We start from the raw sequence: 14,336 nt of genomic DNA on the forward strand, positions 1-14,336 counted from the left end.
TAATAGCCACACTGTCTACTGTAATATCCACCCTGTCTACTGTAATATCCACCCTGTCTACTGTAATATCCACCCTGTCCGCTTTAATATCCACCCTGTCCACTGTAATAGCCACCCTGTCTACTGTAATATCCACCCAGTCTACTGTAATATCCACCCTGTCTACTGTAAAATAAACCCTGTCTACTGTAATATCCACCCTGTCTATTGTAATATCCACCCTGGCTGCTGTAATATCCACCCTGTCTACTGTAATATAAACCCTGCCTACTGTAATATCCACCCTGTCTACTGTAATATCCACCCTGTCTACTGTAATATCCACCTTGTCTGCTGTAATATCCACCCTGTCTACAGTAATATAAACCCTGTCTACTGTAATATCCACCCTGTCTACTGTAATATCCACCCTGTCTACTGCAATATCCACCCTGTCTACTGTTAAACAAACCCTGTCTACTGTAATATCCACCCTGTCTACTGTAAATCCACCCTGCCTGCTGTAACATCCACCCTGTCTACTGTAATATCCACCTTGTCTACTGTAATATCCATCCTGTCTGCTGTAATATCCACCCTGTCTACTGTAATATCCACCCTGTCTACTGTAATATCCACTCTGTCCGCTGTAATATCCACCCTGTCCACTGTAATATCCACCCTGTCTACTTGTAATATCCACCCTGTCTCCTGTAATATCCACCCTGTCCACTGTAATATCCACCCTGTCTACTGTAATATCCACCCTGCCCACTGTAATATCCACCCTGTCTACTGTAATATCCACCCTGTCTACTGTAATATCCACTCTGTCTGTTGTAATATCCACCCTGTCCACTGTAATAGCCACCCTGTCTACTGTAATATCCACCCTGTCTACTGCAATATCCTCCCTGTCTACTGTTAAACAAACCCTGTCTACTGTAATATCCACCCTGTCTACTGTAATATCCACCCTGGCTGCTGTAATATCCACCCTGTCTACTGTAATATAAACCCTGTCTACTGTAATATCCACCCTGTCTACTGGAATATCCACCCTGTCTACTGTAATATCCACCTTGTCTACTGTAATATCCACCCTGTCTACAGTAATATAAACCCTGTCTACTGTAATATCCACCCTGTCTACAGTAATATAAACCCTGTCTACTGTAATATCCACCCTGTCTACTGTAATATCCACCCTGTCTACTGTAATATCCACCCTGTCTACTGTAATATCCACCCTGTCTACTGTAATATCCACCCTGTCTACTGTAATATCCACCCTGTCTGCTGTAATATCCACCCTGTCTACTGTAATATCCACCCTGTCTACTGTAATATAAACCCTGTCTACTGTAATATCCACCCTGTCTACTGTAATATCCACTCTGTCTGCTGTAATATCCACCCTGTCTGCTGTAATATCCACCCTGTCCACTGTAATATCCACCCTGTCCACTGTAATATCCACCCTGTCTACTGTAATATCCACCCTGTCTGCTGTAATATCCACCCTGTCTGCTGTAATATCCACCCTGTCTACTGTAATATCCACCCTGTCTACTGTAATATCCACCCTGTCTGCTGTAATATCCACCCTGTCTACTGTAATATAAACCCTGTCTACTGTAATATCCACTCTGTCTGCTGTAATATCCACCCTGTCTACTGTAATATAAACCCTATCTACTGTAATGTCCACCCTGTCTGCTGTAATATCCACCCTGTCTACTGTAATATCCACTCTGTCTGCTGTAATATCCACCCTGTCTACTGTAATATCCACCCTGTCTACTGTAATATCCACTCTGTCTGCTGTAATATCCACTCTGTCTGCTGTAATATCCACCCTGTCTACTGTAATATCCACCCTGCCTGCTGTAATATCCACCCTGTCTACTGTAATGTCCACCCTCATATTAACATCAATGGAAGGAGGAAAATAGAGAAGAAGCCTATAGTCAGCAGTCCTTACCTGCAGGTCCAGGGCGGTCAGCTGCTTGCCTTTCTCGCCACCCGCATTGCGCTTGTACTCCTCGATGGTCCAGGAGGGCTGACCCCGTTTGCCGTCAACCGACAGGCCTGTGAGCCTGAGGTCTGTGTACAGGGGGCTGCCCTTCATGTGGGACTTGACGGAGGGGGGGAAGGGGTGCGGTGAGAACACCTGCTCCACCAGGTAGGAGTCCTTGGGGGGCTTTGAGGAGCGGTGGACCTGGGGGGCCATCTCATACTGGCGCTCCTGCTCTGACTGTAGTGGGGAGGGATGGAGGGGGGGTCAGAGGTTAAAGTTAGAGTTATATAGGTTAAAGTGGGGTAAACGGATGGTGAGAAAGAGAGAGAGAGAGGAGGTAGAGAAAGAGAGAGGGAGAGGGGGAGAGAGAGAGAAAGGTGGGGAGAGAGAGGGGCAGAGGGGGGAGAGGGAGAGTGAGACAGAAAGAGATAGAGAGACAGATAGAGAGAGAGGGAGGGAGGGAGAGAAAGAAAGAGAGGGGGAGAGAGAGAGAGAGAGGGGGAGAGAGAGAGTGTTATCATATAAAAACTGTCACGCACACATTGCTGAGGTAAGACCAATGTTTTCATTGAGTGACTGTGTGACCCAATAAAGAGACTATACCAATGTATCAGTGTATAGAAAACACACTGTCCTGCAGCTTGGGAAGTGTGCTGCTTTGCTTTACCCCAGGAAACCCAGAAAGGAGTTTGGTGGAATAGTCCAGTTCCCAGAGTCATAAGAGAAAGATAATGCTACTGTAGATATAGACAGCAAGAACCCTGAACACAGTACTGTGTTATAGACAGCTAGAACCCTGAACACAACACTGTGTTATAGACAGCTAGAACCCTGAACACAACACTGTGCTATAGACAGCTAGAACCCTGAACACAACACTCTGTTATAGACAGCTAGAATCCTGAACACAACACTGTGCTATAGACAGCTAGAACCCTGAACACAACACTGTGTTATAGACAGCAAGAACCCTGAACACAGCACTGTGTTATAGACAGCTAGAACCCTGAACACAGTACTGTGTTATAGACAGCTAAGAGCCCTGAACACAGTACTGTGTTATAGACAGCTAGAACCCTGAACACAGTACTGTGTTATAGACAGCTAAGAGCCCTGAACACAGCACTGTGTTATAGACAGCTAAGAGCCCTGAACACAGTACTGTGCTACAGACAGCTAAGAGCCCTAAACACAGTACTGTGTTACAAACAGCTAAGAGCCCTGAACACAGTACTGTATTATAGACAGCTAAGAGCCCTGAACACAGCACCGTGTTATAGACAGCTAAGAACCCTGAACACAGCACCGTGTTATAGACAGCTAAGAGCCCTGAACACAGCACTGTGTTATAGACAGCTAGAACCCTGAACACAGTACTGTATTATAGACAGCTAAGAGCCTTGAACACAGCACTGTGTTATAGACAGCTAGAACCCTGAACACAGCACTGTGCTATAGACAGCTAGAACCCTGAACACAGCACTGTGCTATAGACAGCTAGAACCCTGAACACAGCAATGTGCTGTAGACAGCTAGAACCCTGAACACAGTACTGTGTTATAGACAGCTAGAACCCTGAACACAGTACTGTATTATAGACAGCTAGAACCCTGAACACAGCACTGTGTTATAGACAGCTAGAACCCTGAACACAGCACTGTGTTATAGACAGCTAGAACCCTGAACACAGTACTGTGTTATAGACAGCTAGAACCCTGAACACAGTACTGTGTTATAGACAGCTATTATACTACCAGTACTGCAGTACCAGGAATCCTTCTCTCCATTAGTTCACTGCATTAAATAAGAAACACACTCGTGTATCCACTCTCTTTTCAAGTCAATAAAAAAAGTTATCCGTAAACAAAGTGCCGAATTATGAAGCACAACATTAGTTATTAATATCTGTGAGCATCTGATTTCTGCCCTGGGGGAAGAAAAGCATCTGATTTCTGCCCTGGGGGAACAACAGCATCTGATTTCTACCCTGGGGGAAGAAAAGCATCTGATTTCTGCCCTGGGGGAAGAAAAGCATCTGATTTCTGCCCTGGGGGAAGAATAGCATCTGATTTCTGCCCTGGGGGAAGAAAAGCATCTGATTTCTGCCCTGGGGGAAGAAAAGCATCTGATTTCTACCCTGGGGGAAGAAAAGCATCTGATTTCTGCCCTGGGGGAAGAATAGCATCTGATTTCTGCCCTGGGGGAAGAAAAGCATCTGATTTCTGCCCTGGGGGAAGAATAGCATCTGATTTCTGCCCTGGGGGAAGAATAGCATCTGATTTCTACCCTGGGGGAAGAAAACAGCATCTGATTTCTGCCCTGGGGGAAGAATAAGCATCTGATTTCTACCCTGGGGGAAGAATAGCATCTGATTTCTGCCCTGGGGGAAGAATAGCATCTGATTTCTGCCCTGGGGGAAGAAAAGCATCTGATTTCTACCCTGGGGGAAGAAAAGCATCTGATTTCTACCCTGGGGGAAGAAAAGCATCTGATTTCTACCCTGGGGGAAGAATAGCATCTGATTTCTGCCCTGGGGGAAGAAAAGCATCTGATTTCTACCCTGGGGGAAGAAAAGCATCTGATTTCTGCCCTGGGGGAAGAATAGCATCTGATTTCTGCCCTGGGGGAAGAAAAGCATCTGATTTCTACCCTGGGGGAAGAAAAGCATCTGATTTCTACCCTGGGGAAGAAAAGCATCTGATTTCTGCCCTGGGGGAAGAATAGCATCTGATTTCTGCCCTGGGGGAAGAAAAGCATCTGATTTCTACCCTGGGGGAAGAAAAGCATCTGATTTCTACCCTGGGGGAAGAAAAGCATCTGATTTCTGCCCTGGGGGAAGAACAGCATCTGATTTCTGCCCTGGGGGAAGAATAGAACATGCTCCTGTTCAGAGTTGGACAGTTGGCCATTTCTCCAAAAGGAACTAAATCAAATTGCTCTCTGCCATATGAAGTGCATGTTGGACTATCGCGGGATAACCGTAGAAATCAGTAACACTAACACAATGAAATCTATAATTTGGAAATTGATTAAGTAGTGTAAGCCTTTAAGTTCGTTCAAGTCTACAGTCAATATGAACCCTTACGGCCAAACTAGTCAATCAAAACAAGAACAGCATGTACAGCATGTTTCTATTGGCCAGATGAACATCCATTAATGTTATTGATCAATGGAAGACCTTCTCTCTTCATTCTTAAACACACTTCCATGACAACAAAACACATTTCCCCAAATGACCTCCTTTCATTTTTATGTCTTCCATTGTTATGTTCTGGTTATCTCCACTGACCAAGATAAACAAGGTGAAGAACACATCACTCTACTGTGCAATCTATTGATGACATGTCTGGGCCAGTGAAAAACACCACATTTAGCACAAATACTCAATTCTTCATGAGTGTTTTTAGGCTCTTTCCACCCCTCAATGCAGGGACGCATCGGGACGAAACATTTCTAACACACCGGACCATTTTTTCCCTCAACACCACCATTATTTGTCAAATAATGAGCATTTCGAGCAAAACCCCAGACCAGCCCATCTGACATTTGCATGAATTGACCTATGGCCCGTCGGTCTGCATCAACATTAACACCAATGGGTAACGCCAGCTATCAGAGTCTTAGAAGTGACTCAAATCTATTCCTGTCTGGTTAATTGCTCATATATACGTTGACAATGTGCCTCTGTCTCTGAGGCTGCGACTGTACGTTTCAAATGGACGTCTCTCCAGCCATCTGGAGGGCTGCATTCAATGTTAAATGGATGTTGATGAATACCGAGCTGTAGGCGGAAAACAGCACAATGCACCTCTTGATTCAGGAATGCTCCTTCGCAGACAAATCGATGTGTGTTTGTATGTGTGTGTGTAGTTTGTTTTGCCAAGTAAATCTGCTCTCAGCTCCTGATCACCCAGGCTCCTTGTCAATCAGGCTTATCTATCTGTGTGGTAGGTCTACTTAGAGGATGTCTCAGCTGCGGTTAGTAGCTAGCTGTATCATCTCGGCAGTTGGAGATGATGGCCATCTTTATGGAATCATTCCAGGGGTGGAGAATGTTGTGCCTGCCTGCCTGCCTGCCTGCCTGCTTGCCTGCCTGCCTAACTACCTAACTACCTGACTTACCTAATGAGAGTGACAAGCGAGATGAAAGCTTCAACACCGCCATCACACTTCTCACAATGTTGTTTTGGCACCCTAACCTGACATCCTTATTAACATTCAGGAGTTATGTGAGTCTTGCAGAGGCTCTGGTGACAGGGAGGGGAGAGGAGGGAGATGGGAGGGGAAAGGGAAAGAGAGAGTAGAGAGGGACATTTGTGATCTGAATGGTAGGAGGGAGGATCAGGGGACTGCTTGGTTGAAAGAGACAGCGAGGCAGTGAAGAGGGAGGCAGGAGAAGGGAAACCGGGGAGGAGATGGAGGTGAGATTGAGAGAAAAGAACAGAGGGAGGAAAAAGAGAGTGGGGGGGAGCAGAGGATGGAGGCAAGGAGCAAAGAGGAGAGGGGAGGAAGAGAGCAAAGAGGAGAGGGGAGGGAGGGGAGGGAAAGAGCAAAGAGGGGAGGGAGGGAGCAAAGAGGAGAGGGGAGGGAGGGAGCAAAGAGGAGAGGGAGGGAGCAAAGACGAGAGGGAGGGAGCAAAGAGGAGAGGGGAGGGAGGGAGCAAAGAGGGGAGGGAGGGAGCAAAGAGGAGAGGGAGGGAGCAAAGAGGAGAGGGGAGGGAGGGAGCAAAGAGGGGAGGGAGGGAGCAAAGAGGGGGGAGGGAGGGAGCAAAGAGGGAGGGGGAGGGAGCAAAGAGGAGAGGGAGGGAGCCCTGAGGAAAGGGGAGGGAGGGAGCAAAGAGGGGAGGGAGGGAGCAAAGAGGAGGGAGCAAAGAGGAGGGGAGCAAAGAGGAGAGGGAGGGAGCAAAAGGGAGTTTGGGAGAGAGCAATGGGAGAGGGGAGGAGCAAAGAGGGAGGGAGGGAGGAGGGAGATGAGGGAGGGAGCAAAGAGGAGAGGGAGGGAGCAAAGAGGAGAGGATGGAGCAAAGAGGAGAGGGGCAGAGAGAACAAAGGGGAGTTTGGGTAGAGAGGAATGGGAGAGTCAGGGAGGAGAGAGGGAGGGAGAGGAGCTATAAGAACAGGGGACTACTGATAAGAGAGGGGTATGGCTGGAGCAAAGAGGAGAGGGAGGGAGAGGAGCTATAAGAACAGGGGACTGCTGATAAGAGAGGGGTATGGCTGGAGCAAAGAGGAGAGGGAGGGAGAGGAGCTATAAGAACAGGGGACTGCTGATAAGAGAGGGGTATGGCTGGAGCAAAGAGGAGAGGGAGGGAGAGGAGCTATAAGAACAGGGGACTGCTGATAAGAGAGGGGTATGGCTGGAGCAAAGAGGAGAGGGAGGGAGAGGAGCTATAAGAACAGGGGACTGCTGATAAGAGAGGGGTATGGCTGGAGCAAAGAGGAGAGGGAGGGAGAGGAGCTATAAGAACAGGGGACTGCTGATAAGAGAGGGGTATGGCTGGAGCAAAGAGGAGAGGGAGGGAGAGGAGCTATAAGAACAGGGGACTGCTGATAAGAGAGGGGTATGGCTGGAGCAAAGAGGAGAGGGAGGGAGAGGAGCTATAAGAACAGGGGACTGCTGATAAGAGAGGGGTATGGCTGGAGCAAAGAGGAGAGGGAGGGAGAGGAGCTATAAGAACAGGGGACTGCTGATAAGAGAGGGGTATGGCTGGAGCAAAGAGGAGAGGGAGGGAGAGGAGCTATAAGAACAGGGGACTGCTGATAAGAGAGGGGTATGGCTGGAGCAAAGAGGAGAGGGAGGGAGAGGAGCTATAAGAACAGGGGACTGCTGATAAGAGAGGGGTATGGCTGGAGCAAAGAGGAGAGGGAGGGAGAGGAGCTATAAGAACAGGGGACTGCTGATAAGAGAGGGGTATGGCTGGAGCAAAGAGGAGAGGGAGGGAGAGGAGCTATAAGAACAGGGGACTGCTGATAAGAGAGGGGTATGGCTGGAGCAAAGAGGAGAGGGAGGGAGAGGAGCTATAAGAACAGGGGACTGCTGATAAGAGAGGGGTATGGCTGGAGCAAAGAGGAGAGGGAGGGAGAGGAGCTATAAGAACAGGGGACTGCTGATAAGAGAGGGGTATGGCTGGAGCAAAGAGGAGAGGGAGGGAGAGGAGCTATAAGAACAGGGGACTGCTGATAAGAGAGGGGTATGGCTGGAGCAAAGAGGAGAGGGAGGGAGAGGAGCTATAAGAACAGGGGACTGCTGATAAGAGAGGGGTATGGCTGGAGCAAAGAGGAGAGGGAGGGAGAGGAGCTATAAGAACAGGGGACTGCTGATAAGAGAGGGGTATGGCTGGAGCAAAGAGGAGAGGGAGGGAGAGGAGCTATAAGAACAGGGGACTGCTGATAAGAGAGGGGTATGGCTGGAGCAAAGAGGAGAGGGAGGGAGAGGAGCTATAAGAACAGGGGACTGCTGATAAGAGAGGGGTATGGCTGGAGCAAAGAGGAGAGGGAGGGAGAGGAGCTATAAGAACAGGGGACTGCTGATAAGAGAGGGGTATGGCTGGAGCAAAGAGGAGAGGGAGGGAGAGGAGCTATAAGAACAGGGGACTGCTGATAAGAGAGGGGTATGGCTGGAGCAAAGAGGAGAGGGAGGGAGAGGAGCTATAAGAACAGGGGACTGCTGATAAGAGAGGGGTATGGCTGGAGCAAAGAGGAGAGGGAGGGAGAGGAGCTATAAGAACAGGGGACTGCTGATAAGAGAGGGGTATGGCTGGAGCAAAGAGGAGAGGGAGGGAGAGGAGCTATAAGAACAGGGGACTGCTGATAAGAGAGGGGTATGGCTGGAGCAAAGAGGAGAGGGAGGGAGAGGAGCTATAAGAACAGGGGACTGCTGATAAGAGAGGGGTATGGCTGGAGCAAAGAGGAGAGGGGAGGGAGAGGAGCTATAAGAACAGGGGACTGCTGATAAGAGAGGGGTATGGCTGGAGCAAAGAGGAGAGGGGAGGAGAGGAGCTATAAGAACAGGGGACTGCTGATAAGAGAGGGGTATGGCTGGAGCAAAGAGGAGAGGGAGGGAGAGGAGCTATAAGAACAGGGGACTGCTGATAAGAGAGGGGTATGGCTGGAGCAAAGAGGAGAGGGAGGGAGAGGAGCTATAAGAACAGGGGACTGCTGATAAGAGAGGGGTATGGCTGGAGCAAAGAGGAGAGGGAGGGAGAGGAGCTATAAGAACAGGGGACTGCTGATAAGAGAGGGGTATGGCTGGAGCAAAGAGGAGAGGGAGGGAGAGGAGCTATAAGAACAGGGGCTGCTGATAAGAGAGGGGTATGGCTGGGCTTCAGCAACCAGATGGACTAGCCTTTACTGGGGTCTGCATCTGACCTCTGTCTCAGGCCTCTCTCTCTATTCACACGGACACAAACAGTACTGCAAGAAACAAAACCTATTCTAACATTAAATATTAACATACCAACATATCCTCTGGAATGTTAGATACAGTATCTATACAATATGAATGTGTAATGAGGTATGCTGGAGCACAGTGGGGCAAAAAAACAGTATTTAGTCAGCAAAATTGAGGAGAAGTTCTCCCACTTAAAAAGTGGAGTTCGGAGTGTGACTGTTTGAGGTTGTGGACAGGTGTCTTTTATACTGATAACAAGTTCAAACAGGTGCCATTAATACAGGTAACAGGTGGAGGACAGAGGACTTGCACAGTTGGTGGCTGACTAAATACTGTTTTGCCCCACTGTATGTAATATTGGGAATGAAGAAGACTATGACTGAAGATTTGAACAAATGAATGGGCCTGTAAGAAACGCATCATTTTGACCAAATGAAGGTTCTGAATGCAACTTGAACTTTTTAAATTGGGGTGGAACTATTTTCATATCATCAGGTAACGTGATATTTGGGTAGTGGAACAATCAAGGAAAATAAATGTATTCATATTGCTGTGGATAAATGTACTGTATTCATATTGCTGTGGATAAATGTATTTTATTCATATTGCTGTGGATAAATGTACTGTATTCATATTGCTGTGGATAAATGTATTGTATTCATATCGCTGTGGATAAATGTATTGTATTCATATTGCTGTGGATAAATGTATTGTATTCATATCGCTGTGGATAAATGTATTTTATTCATATTGCTGTGGATAAATGTACTGTATTCATATTGCTGTGGATAAATGTATTGTATTCATATTGCTGTGGATAAATGTATTTTATTCATATTGCTGTGGATAAATGTACTGTATTCATATCGCTGTGGATAAATGTATTTTATTCATATTGCTGTGGATAAATGTACTGTATTCATATTGCTGTGGATAAATATACTGGCTGTGGATAAATGTATTTTATTCATATCGGTGGATAAATGTATTGTATTCATATTGCTGTGGATAAATGTACTGTATTCATATTGCTGTGGATAAATGTACTGTATTCATATTGCTGTGGATAAATATACTGTATTCATATTGCTGTGGATAAATATACTGTATTCATATTGCTGGAGCAAAGCTGATAAATATACTGTATTCATATTGCTGTGGATAAATGTATTGTATTCATATCGCTGTGGATAAATATACTGTATTCATATTGCTGTGGATAAATATACTGTATTCATATTGCTGTGGATAAATGTATTGTATTCATATTGCTGTGGATAAATATACTGTATTCATATTGCTGTGGATAAATATACTGTATTCATATTGCTGTGGATAAATGTAGTATTCATATTGGGGATAAATATACTGGCTGTGATAAATGTACAATATTGCTGGGATAAATATACTGTATTCATATTGGGGATAAATATAGCTGTATTCATATTGCTGTGGATAAATGTATTTTATTCATATTGCTGTGGATAAATGTATTGTATTCATATTGCTGTGGATAAATGTACTGTATTCATATTGCTGGGATAAATGTAGCATATTGCTGTGGATAAATGTATTGTATTCATATTGCTGTGGATAAATGTACTGTATTCATATCGCTGTGGATAAATGTATTGTATTCATATCGCTGTGGATAAATATACTGTATTCATATCGCTGGGATAAATGTATTGTATTCATATCGCTGTGGATAAATGTATTGTATTCATATCGCTGATAAATGTACTGTATTCATATTGCTGTGGATAAATGTACTGTATTCATATTGCTGTGGATAAATGTATTTTATTCATAGCTGTGGATAAATGTATTGTATTCATATCGCTGTGGATAAATATACTGTATTCATATGGCTGGATAAATGTAGGATTCAGGGGAGGATAAATGTAGGTATTCATATTGCTGTGGATAAATGTACTGGATATCGCTGATAAATGATTGTATTCATATGGCTGGATAAATGAGGAGATATTGCTGGGATAAATGTATTGTATTCATATCGCTGTGATAAATGTATTTTATTCATATTGCTGTGGATAAATGTACTGTAGAGGTTCATATTGCTGTGGATAAATGTATTGTATTCATATTGCTGATAAATGTATTTTATTCATGGCTGGATAAATGTACTGTATTCAGGGCTGGGATAAATGTATTTTATTCATATTGCTGGGATAAATGTACTGATTCAATTGCTGTGGATAAATATACTGGATTCATATTGCTGTGGATAAATGTATTTTATTCATATCGCTGTGGATAAATGGGTATTCATATTGCTGATAAATGTAGGGGTATTGCTGGAGCAATGTAGAGGGAGTATTCATATTGCTGTGGATAAATATACTGTATTCATATTGCTGTGGATAAATATACTGTATTCATATTGCTGTGGATAAATATACTGTATTCATATTGCTGTGGATAAATGTATTGTATTCATATCGCTGTGGATAAATATACTGTATTCATATTGCTGTGGATAAATATACTGTATTCATATTGCTGTGGATAAATGTATTGTATTCATATTGCTGTGGATAAATATAAGAATTCATATTGCTGCTGATAAATATACTGTATTCATATTGCTGGGATAAATGTATTGATTCAGGCTGTGGATAAATATACTGTATTCATATTGCTGTGGATAAATGTACTGTATTCTATTGCTGGATAAATATACTGTATTCATATTGCTGTGGATAAATATACTAACATTCATATTGCTGTGATAAATGTATTTTATTCATATTGCTGGGATAAATGTATTGTATTCATATTGCTGTGGATAAATGTACTGTATTCATATTGCTGTGGATAAATGTACTGTATTCATATTGCTGTGGATAAATGTATTGTATTCATATTGCTGTGGATAAATGTACTGTATTCATATCGCTGTGGATAAATGTATTGTATTCATATCGCTGTGGATAAATATACTGTATTCATATCGCTGTGGATAAATGTATTGTATTCATATCGCTGTGGATAAATGTATTGTATTCATATCGCTGTGGATAAATGTACTGTATTCATATTGCTGTGGATAAATGTACTGTATTCATATTGCTGTGGATAAATGTATTTTATTCATATCGCTGTGGATAAATGTATTGTATTCAGTTGGTGGCTGGATAAATATACTGGGGACTATCTGGATAAATGTATTGTATTCATATCGCTGTGGATAAATGTACTGATTCATATTGCTGTGGATAAATGTACTGTATTCATATCGAATAAATGAATGGGCGCTGTGGATAAATGTATTGTATTCATATTGATAAATGTATTGGTTCATGAATGTGGATAAATGTACTGTATTCATATCGCTGTGGATAAATGTATTGTATTCATATTGCTGTGGATAAATGTACTGTATTCATATTGCTGTGGATAAATGTACTGGGATAAATGTATTGTATTCATATTGCTGTGGATAAATGTATTGTATTCATATCGCTGTGGATAAATGTATTGTATTCATATTGCTGTGGATAAATGTAATGTATTCATATTGCTGTGGATAAATGTATTGTATTCATATCGCTGTGGATAAATGTATTGTATTCATATTGCTGTGGATAAATGTACTGTATTCATATCGCTGTGGATAAATGTATTTTATTCATATCGCTGGATAAATGTACATTCATATCGCTGTGGATAAATGTACTGTATTCATATTGCTGTGGATAAATATACTGTATTCATATCGCTGTGGATAAATGTACTGTATTCATATTGCTGCTGGGATAAATGTACTGTATTCATATCGCTGTGGATAAATGTACTGTATTCATATTGCTGTGGATAAATGTACTTATTCATATCGCTGTGGATAAATGTATTGTATTCATATTGCTGTGGATAAATGTACTGTATTCATATTGCTGTGGATAAATGTATTGTATTCATATTGCTGTGGATAAATATATTTTATTCATATTGCTGTGGATAAATGTACTGTATTCATGTGGATAAATGTATTTTATTCATATTGCTGTGGATAAATGTACTGTATTCATATTGCTGTGGATAAATGTATTGTATTCATATTGCTGTGGATAAATGTATTTTATTCATGCTGGATAAATGTATTGTATTCATATTGCTGTGGATAAATGTATTGTATTCATATTGCTGTGGATAAATGTATTGTATTCATATTGCTGTGGATAAATATACTGTATTCATATTGCTGTGGATAAATGTATTGTATTCATATTGCTGTGGATAAATGTACTGTATTCATATTGCTGTGGATAAATGTACTGTATTCATATTGCTGTGGATAAATGTATTGTATTCATATTGCTGTGGATAAATGTACTGTATTCATATTGCTGTGGATAAATGTACTGTATTCATATTGCTGTGGATAAATATATTGTATTCATATTGCTGTGGATAAATGTACTGTATTCATATTGCTGTGGATAAATGTACTGTATTCATATTGCTGTGGATAAATGTACTGTATTCATATTGCTGTGGATAAATGTACTGTATTCATATTGCTGTGGATAAATGTACTGTATTCATATTGCTGTGGATAAATGTACTGTATTCATATTGCTGTGGATAAATGTATTGTATTCATATTGCTGTGGATAAATGTATAAATGTATTCATATTGCTGTGGATAAATGTATTGTATTCATATTGCTGTGGATAAATGTATTGTATTCATATCGCTGTGGATAAATGTATTGTATTCATATTGCTGTGGATAAATGTACTGTATTCATATTGCTGTGGATAAATGTATTGTATTCATATTGCTGTGGATAAATGTACTGTATTCATATTGCTGTGGATAAATGTATTGTATTCATATTGCTGTGGATAAATGTATTGTATTCATATTGCTGTGGATAAATGTATTGTATTCATATTGCTGTGGATAAATGTATTGTATTCA

General features: G+C 42.6%; 1 protein-coding gene across 1 annotated transcript in view; it reads right to left on the reverse strand.

Annotated features, from left to right (window-relative positions):
* minar1 (membrane integral NOTCH2 associated receptor 1) overlaps positions 1–14,336 on the reverse strand; it is a 52,899-nt gene that overhangs the window by 17,117 nt on the left and 21,446 nt on the right. Inside the window, exon 3 of the mRNA XM_064985601.1 lies at positions 1,964–2,236. Within this exon, the coding sequence (XP_064841673.1) occupies positions 1,964–2,236 (273 nt within the window). The remainder of the gene's footprint in view (positions 1–1,963; positions 2,237–14,336) is intronic.

This window comes from Oncorhynchus masou, chromosome 2, assembly GCF_036934945.1.
Source record: "Oncorhynchus masou masou isolate Uvic2021 chromosome 2, UVic_Omas_1.1, whole genome shotgun sequence".
Lineage (NCBI taxonomy): Eukaryota > Metazoa > Chordata > Actinopteri > Salmoniformes > Salmonidae > Oncorhynchus > Oncorhynchus masou.